Below are 23,256 nucleotides of genomic sequence, written 5' to 3'. Positions count from 1 at the left end.
CTAGAAAAGGAAGGAACACCAAAGAAAGGGGATGAAAGATCTTCGTCTAGCTCGTGCGTCTTAGCCAATCACCGGGCACGCGACACTTCCGAAAACGGGCTACGATTCGCCAAACCGTCCCCTCCAAGGACGATGTTCGCGCGACGGGCCCTTCGGCCATCGATCGCGCACGAAATTTGTCACTCTTGATCGATCAATCGTAAGTACGTGATCGGGAGCCAGAGTTGTTCGGAATTTCGTGATAGATTTCCTCTGCGGTAAAGTCCTCCGCGTAGCGGGGCAGAGTGCCGTGGTAGTTGAAATAATCCGATTCTTAACAAGGACTCACAGACGCGCACGTTAAATCTTCCCTCTACCTAAATTTCTATCATTTCTTTCTGTTTTAAACCGTTTGCTCGTGCAGTTTCTCGTATTAACTTCACTCCGCGTAAATTATATATTGATTGTTCCGTAATAAATCGTAGTTCGTAATTCGTTATTCGTTTGTCTCTCGTCGACGTACTCGTCCGTTTTAATTCGTTTCCGCCGCGACAAGTGCAGTGATCAACATCTTACCGTTTCTTTGGTGTTCCAGATCATCAAGCGAACACACACAGATATTAGCAAGCGAATATTATAATCTTGTTTCGTATTATACAGCGTAACGGTAAGTCGTTTCAATTACATTTTTCGATCACGACGTTCATTAATTGGCAAAACGGGCGATCTGGTCCAGCCCTTCGGGGTTACGAGAATTTCTCAGGTCAGATCGTTCCACCGTACCAGGTATCGACTGATTTCAGTATTAATATCTTTTGTTTGTTACAATCTCGCAATTCTAATTTCTTTTCCGTCATCAAAAGGGCACCTTGGTCCAGCTCTTTCGAGAGTTACGAGAATTTCTCAGGCTAGGGTGTACCGCGGGCGGAAACCGCCGATTTTATAGTTAAACCTGGAAAGCGAAATTGTGATAATCATTTATACGTGTCCGGTAATATACTCGTCGGTTTCAGTTGTGATATCAGAGCGCTTTATACAATCCTATTTTGTTAATTAATTTTAAGCATCTTTACACTTGTACACATTTTTGCAAAACTGGTAATTTTCAATTTAACGGAATTTCTAAATTATTCTTAACTTTGGCATTTCACAGTATTTTTCACTCACATTTAAACCAGTTCCATTTAGTTAAACAGTTTCAATTTATTTCGAACACACCTCACACATTTCAGCTAAAACACGCCTACCAACATACGCAGATTCAAGGAGGGACCCGTACGGGACCTAAGCGTTGAACGAACCCAACGAAGGGCTAATAATCTCTAATCTAACATCTTATTAATTTTGTCTTTCATCTTTTAATTTGTCGAGAGCGTTAACACGCTCGAGACTGGTGGCAGCGATACCAACCGCGATACCAAGCGCTAAAATAGGAAAGTAGGTATTGGGGGTTGAATTCCAACCAAGTAATTGAAATTTAACCACCCTATATCCTCCAATTTTTATCTTTCCTTTTTACGTTGCGCCGTCGCACGCGCAACGTAACACCCGCAAACGACTGGAGTTCGTTCAAAATTATATAAATAAAGATTTTCCCCTTTGGAAAAACGTTATATTTACGGACGGGAGCAAATTTACAGTGAATGAGACGAATGGAACGGTCCTGGTTTGGCGAAAACCGAATGAAGAGTTGGAATTAAGAAACATAAAACCAACATTTAAACACGGCAATGGATCTGTTATGGCATGGGGGTGCATGGCAGCATCCGGCGTTGGCAACCTACACATCATCGAGGGCAACATGGATAAGTGGCAATACTTAGACATTTTGAAAAGCAATTTCAAACAAAGTGCCGAAAAATTAGGGATTTTGAATACATTCCATATGTATCAGGACAACGATCCCAAACATAAAGCAGCAATTGTGAGAGAATGGCTACTCTACAATTGTCCCAAGGTGCTAGAACCATCACCACAATCACCACACTTAACTGTCATCGAGCACCTGTGGCACGAGTTAGAACTTGAGATTCGGCAGCACCACATCTCTAATAAGGAACAATTGAAAACTATTCTCTTAACAGAATGGGAAAACATCTCAAATGATGTGACGAATAAGTTAGTCGGGTCTATGAGAAATAGATTAATAGAAGTTCAAAAAAATCAAGGGAATCCAACTAAATATCAAATTAGAATTTATATTTAGTTTCGTAGTGTTAGTTTTAGTTTTAGTTTAATTTTATAATAGTTAATTTTAGTTTCAGTTTAATATTATAATAGTTAATTTGGAACCTACAAGGTGGACTTAGGTACAGTAAAACCTGGATAAATTCAACGAAAGAATGCTTCGATAAGTGAAACATCGCTATCCCCTCCACTTGGGGGGATCCCCCTAGGCGAACCGAGCCGCTCGACCAGGAAACCGTGTAATATGATCCTACCGTAATATTGGTGTGACTAATACTAATTCAACAATAAAACCTTTTTATTTTTAACCTTTTCTCAATGAAACTTTTACTAACGCATTTGTGAGATTTTTCTGATTAAAATGATACCAAACTCGATATAGGTTGAATTATATTTATAAACAATAGTAATAGAATAAACAACATGGAATTGACACCACGACTGAATATAAATGATGTCGGCTGAATACAAAAGATGTGTACGGACACAGAATCGGCATGTCGGCTGAATAGAAAACATGTGTACGGATTCAGAATCGACACCTCGCTTGGATAAATGAAACATTAAATGCCCGGAATCGACTCCTTGCTTGAATAAATGAAACATTAAATGCCCGGAATCGACTCCTCGCTTGAATAAATGAAACATTAAATGCCCAGAATCGACACCTCGCTAGGATAAATGAAACCTTTGAAACCAAAGCCGACACCGCGACTGGTTTTGATTTCGATCTCTCTTGCTTTTCGCCAACTTTTAACATCAATTTTAGTAAGTAATTATAATTGAAACTATCTCGTGTTTGGTACCACTTTAATCGCAAAAATCTCACCAATGCGCTAGTAAAAGTTTCACTAAAAAAAAGTGAAAAATAAAAAAGTTTTTTGATTCAATTAGTATTAGTCACACCGATACGTTTCGGCTCTTTCCTTTGATTATCAGACCTCTCTTTCTCCACCACTGTCTGTTCCTTTCTACGTTCACGCTTGGCTGGTCGTCGCGTGTCATCCGAGATTCGATACCGTGCTTAGGTAAACGCAACCACTGGGTCCCAATCTTGGTTGAATTTATCCAGGTTTTACTGTATATTGGCTCAAATAACAGACCAGGCTACATGGGATACGCGTGAACAGATGGGCACTGTTTTCAAAAAAGCCAATACGGATGGTACTCTGGTAACGTAAACCAGTTCAACAGAAATTCTACTCGAAGATGTCGCAATCCAACCAAACAGGATTACTAACTTCTTCATATAGCCAGTTAAGCTCAATCCCCTGCTTCAGTGGGAAGTTGAAAAGGAAATTCGACGACGCATTCTTCGAGCACTTAAAGAGCGACAAGAATCGTGCAGTAGGAGGGAGATCTCTTCAATCTTTGGTCAGCAGTTATTCATCATTAAGAGAAGAATTAAGGGTTATGTTGAAGTCCAAGGATGGCAAGTTGGATGCAGGGACGACTAATTGACGATCAACGGAAACAGCTACTCCTACATTTAAGGGAAACGTTGTAGAAGGAATGAGTGTCAATGCCACTGGCAAGTATTTCTTAGGAAAAGCGTAAGATTTTTGCAATTAATGTAGCATTGTTCGACTATTCAAATGAAAAGTTTTGTTAAAACACATATGATGTAATAATTAGAAATAGTTTTGTTTAAAAGGGTCTTGTTTTTACGTGACCTCGTCACGTGACGATAGTTATAGAGACAGTACGTGTCGGAGAGAAGTGAAACAAAATCAGTCAATCCAGCAGAAAGATGCAGCAGAAAAGGTAATATCAGAAAATTTGCAGGTGGAGGTGGAAATAGAGGATGCTTTCTGGACGAGAAAGGGAGAGGGAGGGAGTATTTTGATAGCAAAGTTAAGAAACTGGCAACAGAAAAAGGAGATAATGATGACAAAGGGCAAATTGAAAGGTAAGAAAATATACATTGATAATGATTTAACAAAAAACGAAAGAGAAACTCAGAAGGCAATCTTAGGAATTGCGAAAGCGTAGAAAGAGTAGGGAGCACATGTGAAAATAGGATGCAGAAAGGTAAGGATAAACGACAGGATTTTCAAATGGAAAGAGGGAGTAGGACTTGAAGAGGCAAAATTTTGGAGCCGACAATGTTCGATGAGCGAAAAGGGACCACGACAGAAGATAAGGTTCTAAGTACCACTCCTCCCGCGTTTGGAAAAACGAACAGGGGAGGAGAGGGAAATTACAATAATAAAAAGAAAGAGAAAAGAAAACGGAAGGTACAAACCAAGCAGCAGGTAAAGAATAAGATATTATCGATAGGTTTCTGGAACTTCGCAGGTCTGTACAATAAAGACAAGCAATTTTGGGAATACGTGGAGACATACGATTTCGTAGGACTAACTGAAACTTAGGCAGACGAGAAACGATGGAATAGGTTACAGAACAGGTTGCTGAACAGTTTCAACTGGAAATGTCAATTGGCAAAAAAAGAGAAGAACAAAGGTAGAGCGAGCGGAGGCATCATAACAGGAGTGAAGAAAAAGATAACAGAAAGAGATACGCAGGAGGAAAATTCAGACATACAAGAAAGGAAGATTGAGATACAAGGTAATATATGGGGAATAATCACGGTATACAACAGAGACATGAAAAAGACGGGAGAGAATATAGAAAATGCAATCGGAGATATGAAAGAAGAAAGACTAATAATCGGTGGGGATTTCAATGCAAGAATAGGTTTAGAAAGATCATTTTAGAAGGAGCAATGAGGATAGGAAGGACAAAGAACCGAAAAAATCGAGAGATAAAATAAAAAACATAGAAGGAACCAGGCTAATAGAAATGGTAGAAGACAATAGATGGGAAATAATGAACGGTAATTTTGAAGGAGACGAAGAAGGTGAATATACTTTCATTGGAGGCAAAGGAAACTCAGTAATCGATTATGTATTGATAGACCCAGCAATTAAAGAAGTCATCAGAAGTTTCAGGATAGAAGATAGGATAGAGTCAGATCATTTACCACTAAAATAAGAAATTTATGGAGAAACCAGCGTAGAGAAGCAAAAAGAAGAGATATGGAAGGAGAGACGGCTTTGGACGGAGGAAGGAAAGAGACACTACCAGGAGGAAGTGGAACAAATTGAATTCGAAAGGAAGGATCCAAACGAAATGATGGAAGAAATGGTACACAAGATCAACGGGATGGTACTCAAGAAAGTGGTAAAGGTAATGAAAATGGAACTAGGGTACAAGAAATTGTGGAATAAAGACTGCACAAAGAGAAAAGGAGAAACGCTATTAAAAATGTCCCTAGACCTAGTAACCTGCGCAAGTTAAGTATGGTCTCGCGTGAACTGCAGTATAGTTAATCCGCAATGGGTACGTTGATTCCCGTTGAATATTGTTTACTTGAAATTATCAAATGGATCATTTGTCACAGGTTGCCGACGCCTGACCTAGGATCTTCCTAGTAGAAGAAAAGTTTTTAATTTTGCGCCGCGTCCGAAAAGGTTGAAATGTATTTGGTATCCTGTTTAACGATTAAGTAGATATTATTAATAGATATGGAATATTGGTATAAATGAAATAGAAATTATTTGACACTTTTTAGTGCATTTTGAAGTCGGATTTGTTTTTTGTTAAAAATTATTTTTTTTAATCTTTAAATACCAGGACCTTTTTCCCAATATTCCCTACAAGGCCCTTTCCAATATTTAGGTTTCCGACATCAGGCCCTTATTAAGAAATTCCTCGCACAACGTCCGATTCCCTTTTCCTTACAGCTGGACCACCTCCCCCATATCTCAAAAACCCCTCCCTCTATCCTATTACCTAGAAAACTCGCCTTATAAAAAAGGAACTCAAAGGAGACATAAACAGTTCTCCTCGTAGCGTTAAACTTATACAGGGTGTCCACGCTGAAGTTTGACAGCCGTTTTATTTCGTAACTATTGATGACACGAAAAATTGTTTATATGGAAATTGTACGGTAAAATGGGGTCTATGTTTTGACATGAATGAAAATTTTTTTTCATTATTAGTTTAAAAGATATAATGGTCAATTTTCGTTTTTCAAATGGAACTATACAGTGACTCACGAAATTGATCAAATACTTTCCATCGTTATACTTTTTATTCAATCAAAATGTAGTGACTAATTATAGATCTTTAGAAATGCATTGATCAATAATTTAAGTTTAACTTAATAAAAAAAATGCAAAACATATCGGAAATATTATTTATTAGAACAATAATTAAATAGTAAATAGAATACTGAATTTGATCAATAACGTGATTTACAAGGAAGGGTTTTTAAGTGTCCGCCTCCGATTGTTTTGATTTTTGGATATGTTTTAAAAGACCGAAAAATAAGGTATACGTATTTTTGTATATTTGTCCGTTTTCATATTTAGGGGGTGAAACGACCCCCTAAAGTTTCGGCTACAATAGGGTATCTCGGAAACTATCATAGATAGAAGAAAACTTTCGAAGGAAAAGTTTCATGGTTTTTTATGAACATATATCAGCTGGTCATAAATTTTGTAAAGAATAATTCGTTTATAACAAAAAATTTGTTTATAACATTATTTTTAAAGTAATCACAATTTACATAATAACAAAAAAGAATTTTATTTCTGAATCCATTGACGTATTATGTGCTATGTTTGCCTCTTACATTTTTGCATATTTTAAAATTATATATGCATCGCACACATACGCTGGGTCGCGGTCATACCAGATACGGATGTACGGTTAATATCCATTACGATATCTAGCGTTTACCATGTATACTAGGCATTAATACAGTTATTTAAAGCTTACAATATTAATAAAAATTATATTAGCACATATCTATGTATTAATATGTGATACAGATGGTAAAAAATATAATGAATGTAAATTAATTTCCGGTACTAGTAACATGATTGGTGCAATTATATTTCACGTGTATGTTAGGTATGCATATGTGGTATAAATTTATAATCTGCTGTGTCTTTAATTCTCCTGGCCATACTTTCAACCAGTTTTTTACATTGTTGAGTTGTAATTTCATTCCACTTTTTCAATACATTTTCCCATAATAAAGACAAGTTAGAATTTGTCTCTCGGAAATCAGCAACGTCTTTTTTTAATTGACTCCAAAAATTTTCGATTAGGTTTAAGTCTGGAGACTGAGGTGGCCATTCTAAAACATTAAACCCTTTACTTTGGAGCCATGATTTGATAATCCGAATCGATATCAAGTTGTGAACAGAAAAATATTCGTGAAAGTGAACTGTGTACATCTGAAGAAAGAGAATCTGTGGATTTAGAATATAAAACAAGAACCGTGGAGTTCTGGACAAATGGGAAACGAATACATCATTCTCTGAAAAGTGTACAACATCAATTTAAGAAAGTAAAATCTCTATCTCAACTCTATAGTTGGGAAGCTACTGTGAAGAAAGGTGGAACGTTACTGTTGGAAATTACAACGATTCACACATGCTTATGTCTGCATATATTTGTATACACCCACAAATACTCAAGCAGATACTGCCATAGTAAGGAAGGGAATGGCAAGGAAACTGACCTGCAGTTCTTATGGCACTTTCCCTGAATGTCAAGGACCGAGAAAGGGCAGAAAGGTAGGGAAGAAACTGTTCAGTCATAAAAGAACCACTCTAGAATGCAGTCAATAGTTTTTCCTAGTATTCCATTTATTTTTAACGTCACTTATATTTCATAATGTTAGCTATTTAGTCATTCTACTTTTTATTTGTACTGTACGAATTATCACTGTGTTTTGTGTGAATAAAAGATATTCTTTAAAAAATAAACATTCCAACAGTTACATAAGGCAACTTTTATTGCAGAATATATGTTCGACAAATTTAAAATTAGTAATGATGAAAAGATGATAATTTATGATACTGACATTCGGCGTTGGGTTTTGGAGGCAAAAGATGAAATTAACTACCGTTCATTCAAAGGAGGAAAGTGGTGGGTTTGGAATTTTAAAAAGAATAATGGCATTGTGTCGCGTAAGATAACAAAATTTATCACGCAATCAACTTATGTAAACGTTGAAGAAATAGAAACAACAAGTACCGTATTTGTAAATGATATAAAGCAGTTAATAACGAACTTTGGTGAAGATAACATCTATAACGCAGATGAGAGTGGTTTTACATTAGAAATACATTCAGGACGCACATTAACAGAAAAAGGTGTTGAAAAAGTTGAAGCTGTCATTCAATCTCTACCATCCCTTACGCACAACTATACAATTTTACCTACCATTTCTGCAACTGGAAAATTACTCGCACCATTGTTTATCGTGTTGAAAGAGCGTAATGGAACTCTAGGACCTCACGTGCCGGAAACTCTTTTTCGACCAAACAACGTTTATATTTCTGCAACTACATCTGCAAAATTAACATGAAACGAGTTTGAGGATTGGTTCACCAACATTTTTTTACCATACACAGAACAACGCTGCGTACTACTACTTGATTCCTGGGGCGGTCATTGTCCAGCTAATTTAGAACCAGAAATACCACATAAGAAGGAAGTTGTACTTCGAACAATACCAAAGAAGATGTCTATGATTTCTGAATATGGAAGAACCTCATTAGAACATTCCCCGATAGAATTATGCTATTAATTTTGCCCGTTATCTTTTTCTCATATCTTTTTGTAGCTTATCACATAAGGTGTTCATATATGTGGTTCATAAGTGCCACAAATTTTTTTTTAAGTGACACAATACTTTTTTTTAAAAAGTAAAATTTCAGTCCTTTCTCATATGCCCTGCTTAAGAGGGGGGCGCCTCCTATTGTAAACAATAGAGGGGGTCATGGGTGTCCCATATTCTAAACTGTAGCCAAAACATTAATGTGGAGGCGCGAAAAATTTTTTTTTTATTCTAAAAAATGAATTTTATTACAGGAGCAAAAATGAGCAAAAAAAACTACAAAAACTTCAAAAAATAACCTAACCTAACCTAACCTAACCTAGCACTGGCGGTTGATAGTATGGCTGCTGGTTTTGAAAGTGTTGCGTGTATGTGTATTTGCGTTTGTTGATTTTGGTGGCGAGAATCCAAAAGGAAAAGTAGGCTAAATTACCTGAGTGAAATCTCTAAAGTGGTCAACAATTCATCACGGCAATCAGATTGGAATGATGAATATCGTTATTGCATACATGCCAACTGTAGATGAACGAGCTATCATTGATTATGGCGAGCGTGAGAACAAAAGATGCGAGGTGATATTGGTTCGCAGAGTTGCTTTTAAGAAAGCAAATGGGTTGGGTATCGGAAAATGGGGTACCCTCCGATCGAGCTGATTTTTTTACCATAGATAGCCCTTGAGGTGGGAATTCCAACAGTGGTCATCCCATCTCTTAACTCCCCCCGCCGCCCCCGCAGAGGTCAAAAACTGAAATGGTCCGAAAGATAGTTTTTGAACCGATCTCAGCGAGTACATAAAAAAAAAAAATTACCTCTGCGGGGGCGGCGAAGGGGAGTTAAGAGATAGGATAACCGCCATTGGAATCCCCACATCAAGGGCTATCTATGGTGAAAAAATCTGTTTGATCGGAGGGTACCCCATTTTCCGATATTTAACCCAAACTGCAGGCCCATCTGGAATGCAATTAATAACGCGAAAGAAATTATTAGATATTGTAGAAATAAGGGCAACAACGCCATCCTGATGAGCCAATATGAAACACGAGCCAACAATCTTTCATATAGTATGTAATCTATGTTTCATAATAAGGACATAAATGTAAACGCACCTCACCTGTAGAGTACTCACTGTGCGACCGCAGTATAATAAACATACACTGAGCAGTAACTATCGTTTATAACTCATTCCTAAATTACAGTAGACATCATGCAAGAAAAGAAAGACGAGAATATTAATTCAAAATTAGAATATCTCGAACATTTTATTCTTCGTCAAGACAACTACAGTAAAACCTGGATAAATTCAACGAAAGAATGCTTGGATAAATGAAACATCGCTATCCCCTCCACTTGGGGGGATCCCCCTAGGCGAACCGAGCCGCTCGACGAGGAAACCGTGTAATATGATCCGACCGTAATATCCGTGTGACTAATACTAATTCAACGATAAAACTTTTTTATTTTTAACTTTTTCTCATTGAAACTGTTACTAATGCATTTGTGAGATTTTTCTGATTAAAATGATACCAAACTCGATATAGGTTGAATTATATTTATAAACAATAGTAATAGAATAAGCAACATAGAATTGAGACCACGACTGAATATAAATGATGTCGGCTGAATACAAAAGATGTGTACGGACACAGAATCGGCATGTTGGCTACAAAGAAAACATGTGTACGGATTCAGAATCGACACCTCGCTTGGATAAATGAAACATTAAATGCCCAGAATCGACTCCTTGCTTGAATAAATGAAACATTAAATGCCCGGAATCGACTCCTTGCTTGAATAAATGAAACATTAAATGCCCAGAATCGACTCCTCGCTAGGATAAATGAAACCTTTGAAACCAAAGCCGACACCGCGACTGCTTTGGATTTCGATCTCTCTTGCTTTTCGCCAACTTATAACATCAATTTTAGCAAGTAATTATAATTGAAACTATATCGTGTTTGGTACCACTTTACTCACAAAAATCTCACCAATGCGCTAGTAAAAGTTTCACTCAAAAAAAGTCAAAAATAAAAAAGTTTTTTGATTCAATTAGTATTAGTCACACCGATACGTTTCGGCTCTTTCCTTTGATTTCGGACCTCTCTCTTTCCACCACTGTCTGTCCCTTTCAACGTTCACGCTTGGCTGGTCGTCGTGTGTCATCCGAGCTTCGATACCGTGCTTAGGTAAACGCAACCACTGGGTCCCAATCTTGGTTGAATTTATCCAGGTTTTACTGTACTCGAATGAAGAACGTCGAATACTGAAACACAAAATTTCCCACCTAAAATCTGAATTTAAACGCAAATGGCGATCTGTGAGTTATAAGGAGGATGCTTTTAAAATAAAACATGAAAATTGGTTAAATGAAATGGTAGAAATACCTCTTTCAAAATCTCGATCTAGTCGACCAACAAAATTATTCACTGATTTGTGTGAGCGCAGTAAAAGAAAAAGAACTGAAAACCTTCGTGAAACCAAAAGTGTGAAGGAATTAGCGTTTACCACGCAGTCAAAACTAAGAACTTCTAGAACGGTGGATGCATCGGTAATATTGAAAAAACTAACAAAATCTCCTAACTATGCGTCAAAATATAGAAACATTGATTCGAGTGAGAAGCAAAACGTAAGGGAACAATTATCAAGCTTAAAAGCTTTGTCGATATTTGTTGATGCACAATTAACAAGAGAACAATATAAAATTATAAGAACAACCGATAAGATACTGTACCCGTGTAACTCTGTGCTTCAAAATGCTAAAAAGGAGTGTTACCCTGTTCCAGAATCCTACACAGTGACCGCCACTTGTGCTGAAATAAATTTGCAGGGTTTATTAAACCATACAGTTGCCCGTTTAATGTTATACCTCGAAAGTATGAGAAGTAGTTTACATGAAGATGAATTACAGATGGAACTGATCAGTAAATGGGGTTGAGATGGATCCCAGCAGATACAGTATAAGCAAAAATTTGAAAACTGTTCTGACTCGGATGCATACATCTTTCAAAGTTCGATGATTACATTGCCATTAATTTGTTCTGCGAACAAGAAAATAGTGTGGCAAAATCCGACTCTATTGCCTCCCAGATATTGCCGTGCAATTCGGATAACATTCGTAAAAGAATCTGTAGACACAACAAACGAAGAATTTTCTTATATACAAGTTAACGTCCCGCTAGAAGAGCCAGTACATTTTTGTTTTATTATTTTATTATTAGGTATAATTAAATTTTAGTTTAAGTTTGTACAAAATGTCTTATTTAATTAATTCTAGTTAAAATTTGTAAGAAGTATTTAGTTTAATTTGTATTATATATTTGTAATAATAAATAGTTTTCATTTCAAACTTTAATGGATAATTCAGTCTAATCAATAGGTCGGTAAATGTTTAGTCGGTAAGTCGGTCGGTAAATCATATTATAGATAAATGATCGACGTGCGAATACATATGCGCCAGCGGAACCCCGATGATCTCGCGGTGGGGTGAGATTTTAAAGTAGGGAGACCGCGTAGATTAGGGAGTAGGGGTGCTCGGGAGACACGTGCTGGGGAATTCCAGAAGTCGAAAGGAATTCTATATAGAAAAAAAGCGCTTGGTCAGCAAAATCTGGCTATAAATAGAGGCGTTCCACGCAGTGTCAGATCAGATCATCTCCGACTTCGGTCGAATACAGACACCACTCTGACTGTAGAGGAAAAGCTCTGCGCTGACTTGCTTAGGCAAAGATAGAGCGCAAGAGTAAGTCAAATCCTTACTTTTCAGTAGCGACGTACGAGACTCTTCGGATCTGTGGACACCCTACTCATGGTACGCAAGGTGTTGAACACGTGTTAGTGCAAAACTAATACTCAAGTGTAAAGAGCTAGCGAGGAGTGGAGCTCCTTGAAAAAGTCTGTACTAACATAGCTCTGGGTAGACCAGAAACCGATTGCGACCTGTAGGCTAGAGTCCGCTCGTGTCCGAGGATACCGTACAAGTTGCTGAATATAGTTTCCAATACTTAGCGTAGTTGGTCATTATACAGAATGTTGGCTGTATCCATAGTTTAAGCCGCGTACTAATATACATATACTAATACTATATTTTCCTACTGTATTTCTCATCTAGGGCGTACTCATTATAATTTCTTACTGTATTTCTTATCTAGCCCGCACACATTGTAATATTAGCATTATTATTTTCTTTGATATTGAGAAGAGGAATATTTAGTTATCAGTCACTTACTTACTTGAATAAACCATTAGTTTAGCACATTAATGTTTGGATTTTACTCCTTAACCGCGTACCACACGAACCTATAATCCCTAATACTTCATACGAGTCGCCTTCTAAGGGAACCGCTCTCGCATCGGTTTAGTGACGTGCCTATTTCTGGGACGTTACACAAGCAAAAATAAATGAGTTAGAAGCAACGAAAATTGAGAACAATCAATCGAGCATATCAATCAAGCATGTTATGCTGTTTACAATGATTGACGCCAAAATATGTAATTCAATTACAAATACCACTTCAACTATGATGTGTTACATATGTGGCGCTACATCTCGAGAATTTAATGATTTAACTAGAAGAAGGGAAGCTAACCCTCAGACATTACAATTTGGCTTGTCAATTTTACATGCTCGTATAAGGACTTTTGAAACATTATTACATTTGTCTTATAAATTAACTATTAAAAACTGGCAAACAAAATCAACGGAGGACAAATGTATAGTTGCAGAAAGAAAAAAAATAATTCAATTCAAACAATTCAAAATTTACGTAAAGAAAATTGTTCTATTGGAAAAATTGCAAAACTATTGAATCGTAGTCGCAAAGTTATTTACATTTTGTTAAGAAATGTAGACCAATGTGGAAAAAAAGAGTACAGGTCGCCCAAAAGCGACAATCGATAGTCAGAGACGTGCAGTTTTGAGAATTGCATCAAATTCTGCTGCTACCGCAAGAGAAATTGCAGCAGCAGCTGCAGTAAACACCAAAATACGTAACGTACAACGTATTATAAAAGAATGTAAATACATAAAACGCCAAAAATTGATGCGTAAACCACCATTAACGACGCAACATAAAGAAGCTCGATTACACTTTACTGAGAAATATGTTCATTGGAAGAAGAAACGGCAAAGAGTTATTTTTAGCGATGAGAAGAGATTTACATTAAATGGACTTGGTGGTTATTGTTATTATTTCCATGATTTGCGTAAGGAACCACAGATTTTAAGTCGTTGACAATTAGGTGGTGGAGGAGTGATGGTGTGGGCTGGAATTAGGTACCATGGAAACACTGAAATTAACTTTATAAGTGGAAAAATGAATAGTTCAAATTACATTACTTTAATCGATTAACAATTGAAAAGACATGCTGTAGAAATTGCGGGCACGAACTTTGTTTTCCAACAAGATAATGCAAGTGTCCACACTGCAAAGTCTGCAAAAGCATACTTTAGACAGCAAAATATCCAAATTTTAAAATGGCCAGCCAGATCACCTGATTTAAATATTACTGAAAATTGCTGCAACAATAGGGCCGCTTTTACGACTTGCCACTCAAACCAAATCGTATCCACTGAAAATCGGGAAATTTGTAAACGTTATATCTTGAAAACTGATTAAAATCGAGTGTATACGTTATAGTTTAATGAATTCGTCTTGAGAAGCACTATTACATGATCTGAAAAAAAAAAATATATGGTTCCATTTAAAAAACAAAACTTGTCCATCATATCTCTTAAACTAATAATGCAAAAGATTTTTCACTTCGGCCAAAACATAGACCCCCTTTTCCCATGCAGTTTCCATATCAACCATTTTTTGTATCATTAATAGTTACGGAATAAGAGCTCTGTATTCGTTTAAGTGAGACACCCTGTACACGGTGGACAAAATATACTAATATAGAACGGCTTATTATAGGACAGAGGTAGTTAATAATTCACAAGTTTATGATCACCGGATATACTTTCTGCCCAGCGTAGCTTACGACATACAGCCGTACGACGCTTGCGTGTTACCTTGGTAGCGGAGCGTGGCAGAACTAACAATAATCAGAGCCAACATGTGCAAACAAAACCAAAATTCGTTCATCTAAAATATACTATGTATAGACGTTTACTAGCTGTTATATTAATCAAAGGCGGAGCTACAAAATATTGAAATAGTATTATTTCATACAAATACTTATTTTTAAGAAACTTGTGGTACCTTTTTGACCCGCCGACATTTCGTTTTTCCATACATATTGTATAATAAAATCTTTTCCTCTTGTAATACATGTGTTTAAGTATATTGAAATAATTTGTTATTGTTATTGAACACTAAAACTAATACAACATATTACTTCAAAAGGTAAAAAGCAGAATATTCATATAGTGTGCTATCTTTTTGTCGCGGAGTGTGTAATAAATACAAAAATTAGACGCAACACGTGATCGAGGAGGTTAGAAAAGGAATAATGGCCGACGGACTAGCATCACCATCAGTAAAATCGACCCTCTAAATAATAACAACTGTCACGTCCGGAAAATTTTGCAAAGGGTCTAGCCGTATAAGCATAGTGAATCGGCCCCAGCAACAATTTCGATTTATATTTATACCACATAATGCTTTTTGCCTAAACAACAATTGTGTGCAATTTCAACCCCCTACCCCCTCTGATAAGGGGGATATGAGGAAATCCTGTTACGCGGCATAGGATGCCGCTCGCGGATCCATAATAGCAGTCTTATAGTTTAACAATCTTACGGGTTTAATTATCGACAGCAATAAACTCACCGTAAGACATCGTCCGTTTTGCCTTCTATGTACCTGGTAAAAATGGTAACAACGGTAAATTCATGAACCGATGAATTTACTACATCAATTTAGAAGCACGGTCAGTCATGTTTAATAGCACATTGTCTAATTGCTAGAAACCTTTCTAAGCTGGTCGGAGTAGTATTTTGTCACGTACCGAATCAATCACCATGAAACTCCAAAAGGTCCAACAGTATACAGACCTTCTACAGTACAAGGCCAGTAAAGTCAGAACGTTTATTTGGCATTCGCATTGTCTACAAACGCTCACGACGAGCAGTTTACAATCCTTTACGAGGTCTTGCCATTCACTTTACTTAAATTCTAACTCCTCTTCCGGGTCTTAAGCGGACCCCCTGCTGTGCATGTGTCTTGTGAGATCTACCAACCCCGACAGGGTTCGAACCGTCTTGCGCTCTGTCCCAGGTACCACCAGTCACAAAGACCTTCAGAGCCCACAGTCGCTCGCATCTGGCACACAGCCTATACCTGAGCCATCAGTCGCTCTTGCCTGGGAGATATCGCCGGTTCTGTGCAAACACGCACCTTAAGACTCCCACGTGCACCGCAGCCGATGGGTTTTCGGCTAGCTTACATGGGAAATGTCCATCGACTACCTCCCTGCGGCTCCTTGCTGACCGTTCGTAAGACCCAGGAGAGGGAGAATACAAAATTTGGAACAAGACACCGAGACTCGAGTTCACTTACTGTCGATCCTCAAATCAGATCACTTCGTCAGCTTTCTTAAAGTCAATTTACACGGTCTTAACGATACACTCCGACGTAGCTTCATAGTTCAGTTTTAACATACCTCTGAGGTATTAGTTCTCCAAACACACACAAACATTTGTACAACATCTTCGAATTAAACATATCTGCTTTTAACGACTTATCCTAAGTCCCAGTGTAAATTATTCTCCTTACAAAGGTAAAAGGTTGTAAGGAAGTACGCACCTTCCGGTGGTGGAATCCGCGTTACACAACGGTATCCTCTATCCGCGAAAGTGTACTGAACAAATCCCAAAACTTTACTATTTTTTTTCTCGGAAACTATTTAAGATATTTGAACACATTAAAGTGCAAATAGTATTCATTAGCTGTATTTCATATTTTTTTCCAAACTTTTATCCGATGATTATGGGTTGAAAATTAATAAATAAATTTTTGAAAGTGATTTTTATAAACAATCCCTTGAGTGACACCCACCGAAAAAATTAAGAATAATCCTTTAATATTTAACTATTATCTGTAAAAGTTTCAAGAGTGTCGGATTGGTACATCATAGTTAAAAAGAAATAAAACCAATGCAACGCCTTTTCATAAGGCAAAGTTAGGCTGAACGTTAGAGGCGCTCAACCTAACCGACCTATAGGGGAATATGTACGTTGCGCCGCGCCGACCCGCCATGTTTCTCATACCAGCACAGCTCTCAGAAAAGTATGAACTCTTCTTTCCCTAAACTGTGTGTTAGTTAACAGTCATTTATTTAAATAATATATTAACAATTTAAATTTTTTAATTAAGTTTTCTGATCTTAACTTTTAGCGTCCGTGTTTTCACGGCGTTCCTCGTTTTAAATATGAGACTTAAATCGCAAAAATTTATGTTTCTAACTAATGGAATGATGCGATGTAACAGGTCGTTGAATTCGTCTCAACACCCAGTACAATATTATAAATAGAAAAATATAGGGTGCCATTTAAAAAAATTGTTTTGGTTTCGAAATCTCCCCCACCACTTCACCTATCAAAACATCATTTGCACCACATAAAGTGCCCCCTTAAATCAAACAAGTTTTGTAGAAACATTTTTTTGATAGCTTTAACCCTTTACGAGATATTTGACCATTTGCACTTAAACGTAACACCCTGTATACAATTAGAGGCAGCCGGGGTGTGTTTCCGAATGGCCCAGTTAGAATTGAGAACTCGGGTTCGGCATATAACCTAAATTGATTACCAGAAACCGATTAAAAGTGGTTTCAGAGCTGAATCTCTTACCGTTTTTGAGATATCGTGGTAAGAAGTTTTGTAATTCTGGGACTACGTATGCGCTATTCGTTACTGGCCATGCGCAATTCATTACTGCGCATGTGCTATTCGATACTGAACATATGCTATTCGATACTGCGCATACACGGAACCTAACCTAACCTCACTGTTTTGTGAGCCTCGTGGGGTTCATAACCCGCTCTACCGTTCCCAAGTTTACACTTATACCAGCGCTGTTAAAGGGCGCATTGCGCTATTAAATCCACTCCCCAGCAGCCACCACCCTTCAAGTGTCAATTTAGGGGGGGTCTGGAGAGCTCAGCCCCCCAGTCAGTAAAACGAATTAAATATGTTACTGTTCAACTCGTGGGGGATAAAAAAAAAAATATTTAAAAAAATATTTATTGACATTGTTTTTGTTGATGCGCTGCTATAATAATATTAAATATGATGTTTTTTAACTGTAAGAAACCACACCAAAAAAAAATCAGCTCGATTCTGATAGGAGTGACACTTCCGAACATTTACCAAAAATGGCAAATACGATCGAAAGAAGAAAAGAATTGCGCCCGATTGGGTAACGTCGAGCGCTGCAGTACCGCGTTCGGGTCTCGTCCCGCGACAACAGCTGCGTAAAGAGTGGAGTGGGGTTTGGCAATAAGCTAGACCGGTATTGGTGAGAACGTCGTTCGGGGGTTGTCCGTCCGTCGGTGTGCAATTCATCGGTCTGTAATCGTAACGCAATTACGTGTCAATAATGTATATGATCTATACTATCTTACCTGCTAGGTGGAGGGCTATATAATGTATACACTAACTAATACCGATATCCATTTTTAATATAAGGAAATAATAAACACAATTTACAAAGTAACATATTTATCGGTATTAGTTAGTGTAGTTATTAGGGGGGGTCTGGGGGGCACAGTCCCCCAGTCAACAAAACGAATTTAATATGTTACTGTTCTACTCGTGGGGGATGTTTTGTTTTTTGTTTACATCTGGAATTGTCGTGGTAATATCCCAAAATTCGGACGACGTGATTACCACATGGCTGGTTATATTGCCGATTTTCTATTTCGTCGAGTTTTCACCGATTTCGTCGCGCACAGTGAACGCGTACATGCCATCTTCGATGCTATTCAGCAATTTTATAATGAAGAATTGTCAAAATAGTTTGTATGTCTATTGTATTTTGAAGGAACAGAATATTTCTTTTAGAAATCTTGAAAAAAGTTCGAAAGATCGACAAATAAAAATCTTTAAAAAAATATTTATTGACATTGTTTTTGTTGATGCGCTGCCATAATAATATTAAATATGATATTTTTTAACTGTAAGAAACCACACAAAAAAAAGTCAGCTCGATTCTGACAGGAGTGATACTTCCGAACATTTACCAAAAATGGCAAATACGATCGAAAGAAGAAAAGAATACAGTATAAGAAAGACAAAAGACAATAAAAGAAGAGTTCCGAACAAAAATGGGAATTATCGTTGACGTGCCGAAACCTGATTTCGAAAATAGCAATGATGGTAATACTGCCCGAAGACTCTTTTTAGACCACAAACTGTCATCAGCAATAACGGGAACTGATGAAGAACTTATATATGTATAAGTTTAAGATTATATTGGAAGTGATATCCAGTGGGCATAAAATAAACGTACAAAATTTTCAGCATATGCTATCCATACTGCATAAAAGTACGTTGCATGGTACCCAATGAGTCCCACAATTCATAAAATATTAATTCATGGACCAGTAGTGATTGAATATGCTATTCTGCCAATAGGGCAACTTTCTGAAAAAACTGCAGAAGCTAGAAATAAGCATTTTCGTTTGTATAAATTAAACTTCCCAAGAAAATGTTTCAGAGAGGCATGTATTACAGATGTAATTAACGGACTTTTACTCATTGTCACTTCTGATTCTCTCTTGTCAAGCATAAGAGTAATTAAAAGAAAAAAAACAATGCCATTTTTAAAAGAATCGTTGGATTTACTTTTGCCTCTTGAATTTACATCTTGTACCAATGAAAACGAAACAACAGAATCTAAAGAAGAGACTTTCAGGAAAACATTTGGAATATATTTTTTTTTCAATGAAATTAACGATAATAATTATAAAATATATATTTTCTTATTACAAGTTCCTGATATTTTGTGTATTTGTATTAAAATAATAATTTATATCATTTCAATATGACTCATATGCATAAATAATTTTTTTCAGCTTTTCGATGCAAGTACTCCGCTGTGGCCGCGATTTCTCAAGCGTCTCCGATAATTTGTTAAAAAAATATTTCGAACAAAAGTTTCACGCGTCTAAAAATTTCGACATAAAAAATTTCGAAAAACTTTTTTTTTAAACAAAAATTAAGGTCACCTTCATTTTTTAAACATTATAATGAATTTTTTACTTCATAATGTTGTAGCTAACATTAAGTGACATTCATTTTATAAATAACCTTAAAGGTTGAACTTGATCTGTTGCGTAGTTTGTTGGAAAAGTTTATTTAAAGAAAATTATATCGCTGCGCGCAGTGAAATGGATAACTTCGAGCAGCGTGCGGTAATTAAGGTTTTCGTAAAAAAGGCCTATTGAACTATTAACACCTATAGAAATTTTTAATGAAATGAAAAATGTGTTGGGTGATAATAAACCATCATATACGACAGTAAGAAAATGAGCAGTTGAGTTTAAACGAGGTCGTACCACCTTGCAAGACGACTCGCGTAGTGGCTGCCCAAAAACTGCAACGACAGAAGAAATCATTACTAAAGTACACAATATTGTGTTACAGGATCGCCGAATGAAAGTATCCGAGATTGCTAAAGATATGGGCATTTCAGATGAACGAGTACATCATATCCTAACTAAAGAATTAGGCATGAAAAAGCTGTCGGCGAGATGGGTGCCGCGGTTGTTAACTGATTGTGAGAATCAAAAACACATTCGAATGCAAATTTCCCAAGACTGTTTAGATCGTTTTAAGAAGAATACCACGAACTTTATTCGTCGATTTGTGACCACAGATGAAACCTGGATTCATCATTACACTCCAAAGTCGAAACAACAATCAAAGCAATGGAAACATAGCGATTCTCCACCACCAAAGAAGGCAAAGTCAATTTTATCCGCTAAAAAAGTTATGGCTTCAGTTTTCTGAGATGCCAAAGGAATACTTCTAATTGACTATCTTCCCAGAGGTTGTACGATTACTGGAGAATATTATTCTAATCTTTTAGATCGATTAATTGAAGCTATTAGTGAAAAAAAACCAGGATTATCAAAGAAAAAAATCATTTTTCACCAGGATAATGCTCGGCCCCATACAAGCGGTTTAAATATGGCAGAAATCCATGAATTAAAGTTTGATTTGCTTCCACACCCTGCTTACTCCCCAGATTTAGCCCCCTCTGATTTCAACCTATTCCCAAAATTGAAAAGATTTCGTGGTGGTCGTCGATTTTCATCAGATGAAGAACTTATAGCTACAGTAAACAGCTATTTTGAAAACCTTCAAAAAACGAACTTTCAAAATAATATAAGAACAATAGAGCATCGCTGGATGAAGTGCATTGAAGTTCAAGGAGATTATATCGAAAAATAAAAACAATTTAAAAATCAAAATTATATGTTTTCTTTCTTAAGCCGCGAACTTTTCAAATTACCCACGTATACAGTCCTTGCCAAAAGTCACAATTTTGCCATTACTCCTAAGCAAATCCCTAAAGAAGCAATTATCAGCCAAGTGGAGAGTGCAATCCACCATCTCCCCACGGAAACAACTAAAGAAATCAGGCGACAAACCCCCAATGCCCTGAAGAAGGTCACGCCTTCTAAACCCAATATCACAAGAGGTGAAAGGAAAGCCTTACTCGACCTCAAGCACAATAAGAAAATTGTTATCCTTCCAGCTGATAAAGGGAACAGCGTGGTGGTAAAGACAAAACGAGACTACACCAATAAAATCCAGGAACTTCTCCACGATAAAACATACGAAAAAATCCATAAAGATCCCACCAGCTCCATAGAAAGAAAAACTACAGCCCTGATTAAACAAACCAATCTCCTAGATGAAATTAGAAAATCCATCACTCCAAAAGAATCACGAGCTCTCAGACTATACGGTCTTCTAAAAATACACAAAGCACACGTACCTTTAAGATCTATAGTCAACGCTATCGGTTCCCCAACCTACAACCTTGCCAAATACCTCAACACAATCCTCAAACCACTCACAGGCTACACACAGTCCTATATAAAAAACTCCATACTTGTTATACAGAAAATCCAGAACATCCGCACCAACCCTAATGACATCCTGGTTGGTTTTGATGCCCAGTCCCTCTAAACCAATATTCCCCCAAGAGAACTGCCAGCTTGAATGTGTGAGGTCTGTTTCGCTCTTTGTCCTTTTCTATGTTCGGTGACTTCAAAGAGTCGACACGAGTCTCTCTCGGTTACTCTTGGTTATCCAGAATAACAGATTTATGACCACGAACCATGACCTATTTTCGAATGTAGAAAAAGACAAAGAGCGAAACAGACATCGCAGACGCTCAAGCTAGCAGTCCCATTTGAAGTTGGAAATGAAGACCAATAACGTCTTGAAAACGTTACGAAGTAGTGCGGAATATTACATGTTTTTCATCTGTGCAACGTGACAGTGAATAAAAATGTTTATTTATCTGAAAGAAAATTCTATGAAAGGTGGTAGTGAATGTGTGGTTGAGTGGGTTCAATGGTCTCGTCTGGAGATCAGCTGTTCTTCTTATGCCTGGTCTACACTGCTGTTCGCGAACAGCTCGCGGACCATGTTCGCCGGCAATGTGGACACTTTCGCGAACAGCGAGCAGATTGCAGCGAACTGATCAGCGAATAGCGAACACTGTTCGCTAAGGAGACGGTACATCAAAGGGTCTGTTTGCGAACTCGAAACATGTCTGGACACGTTGTAATATATTTCTGTTGAATTTGACGACCCTTCGCAGTCAAACTTCAGTTTTCATGTGATCTCCAACTAGTAAGCATCAGTTATGGAGTGGAACGATTCGAAAATAGCTACATTAATTGAATTATATTGTGATAATTCATGTTTCTGGGATACAAAAAGTGAATTTTATAAAATAAAACCCAAAAGAATGGATGCATGGAGAAATATAGCATTAATAATGAAATCTGACGTTGCTGAAATTGAAAGAAAGATGAAGGTTATTCTTTCTCAGTTCCGAAAAGAAAAACAGAAAGTTGAAAATAAAATTAAATCAGGAGCATCTACAGATGAGCTATATAAAAATACGTGGATTCATTTTAAAAGTTTACGATTTTTGTACGATAAAAATCAAGCACGAATCACGACGGATACTTTTACGTTTGAAGTAAGTATAGACTGCTATTGCAGTGATGGAATACGGAAGGAAGTTTTATTTCCCAGATTTTTTCATTTTTGTATTTACAACATGTTTTATAATAACAATACAGAGATAAGGCTTACTCGTATTTGTCCTGCCACGGCACACGACCGGTAGTATAAAAATATTCCGCAAACTCATTTCGAATTTCATTTCAGAGAAGAGAAGTTATACCTTCCAGGTCTTTTCTCCAGGATCCCTTAACAATATCATTATTCGATTCAATATAATCTACACTTGCGGGTGTGA

General features: G+C 37.1%; 2 protein-coding genes across 10 annotated transcripts in view; one reads left to right on the top strand and one right to left on the bottom strand.

Annotated features, from left to right (window-relative positions):
- LOC117609905 (protein RUFY3) overlaps positions 1–23,256 on the bottom strand; it is a 161,298-nt gene that overhangs the window by 98,587 nt on the left and 39,455 nt on the right. For 2 of the 9 annotated variants that reach the window (XM_076690197.1, XM_076690196.1), the window contains exon 12: positions 11,049–18,315. The exons of 6 other annotated variants lie outside the window; for them this stretch is intronic. In XM_076690197.1, the coding sequence (XP_076546312.1) occupies positions 18,076–18,315 (240 nt within the window). In that variant the 3' untranslated portion in view covers positions 11,049–18,075. Of the gene's footprint in view, positions 1–1,314; positions 8,538–11,048; positions 18,316–23,256 lie in introns of those variants that run through there. One more of the 9 variants, XM_076690208.1, reaches the window with a different exon arrangement.
- Positions 19,073–20,808, top strand: LOC143305669 (uncharacterized). The gene is made up of 2 exons (XM_076690154.1): positions 19,073–19,124; positions 20,284–20,808. Exons 1-2 carry the CDS (start codon positions 19,073–19,075, stop codon positions 20,757–20,759), a joined length of 528 nt encoding a protein of 175 aa, XP_076546269.1. The 3' UTR covers positions 20,760–20,808.

Source organism: Osmia lignaria, chromosome 9 (assembly GCF_051020975.1).
Source record: "Osmia lignaria lignaria isolate PbOS001 chromosome 9, iyOsmLign1, whole genome shotgun sequence".
Taxonomy (NCBI): domain Eukaryota; kingdom Metazoa; phylum Arthropoda; class Insecta; order Hymenoptera; family Megachilidae; genus Osmia; species Osmia lignaria.
The sequence above is the reverse complement of the archived record's forward strand: the minus strand, read 5'-3'. Positions and strand labels throughout refer to the sequence as shown.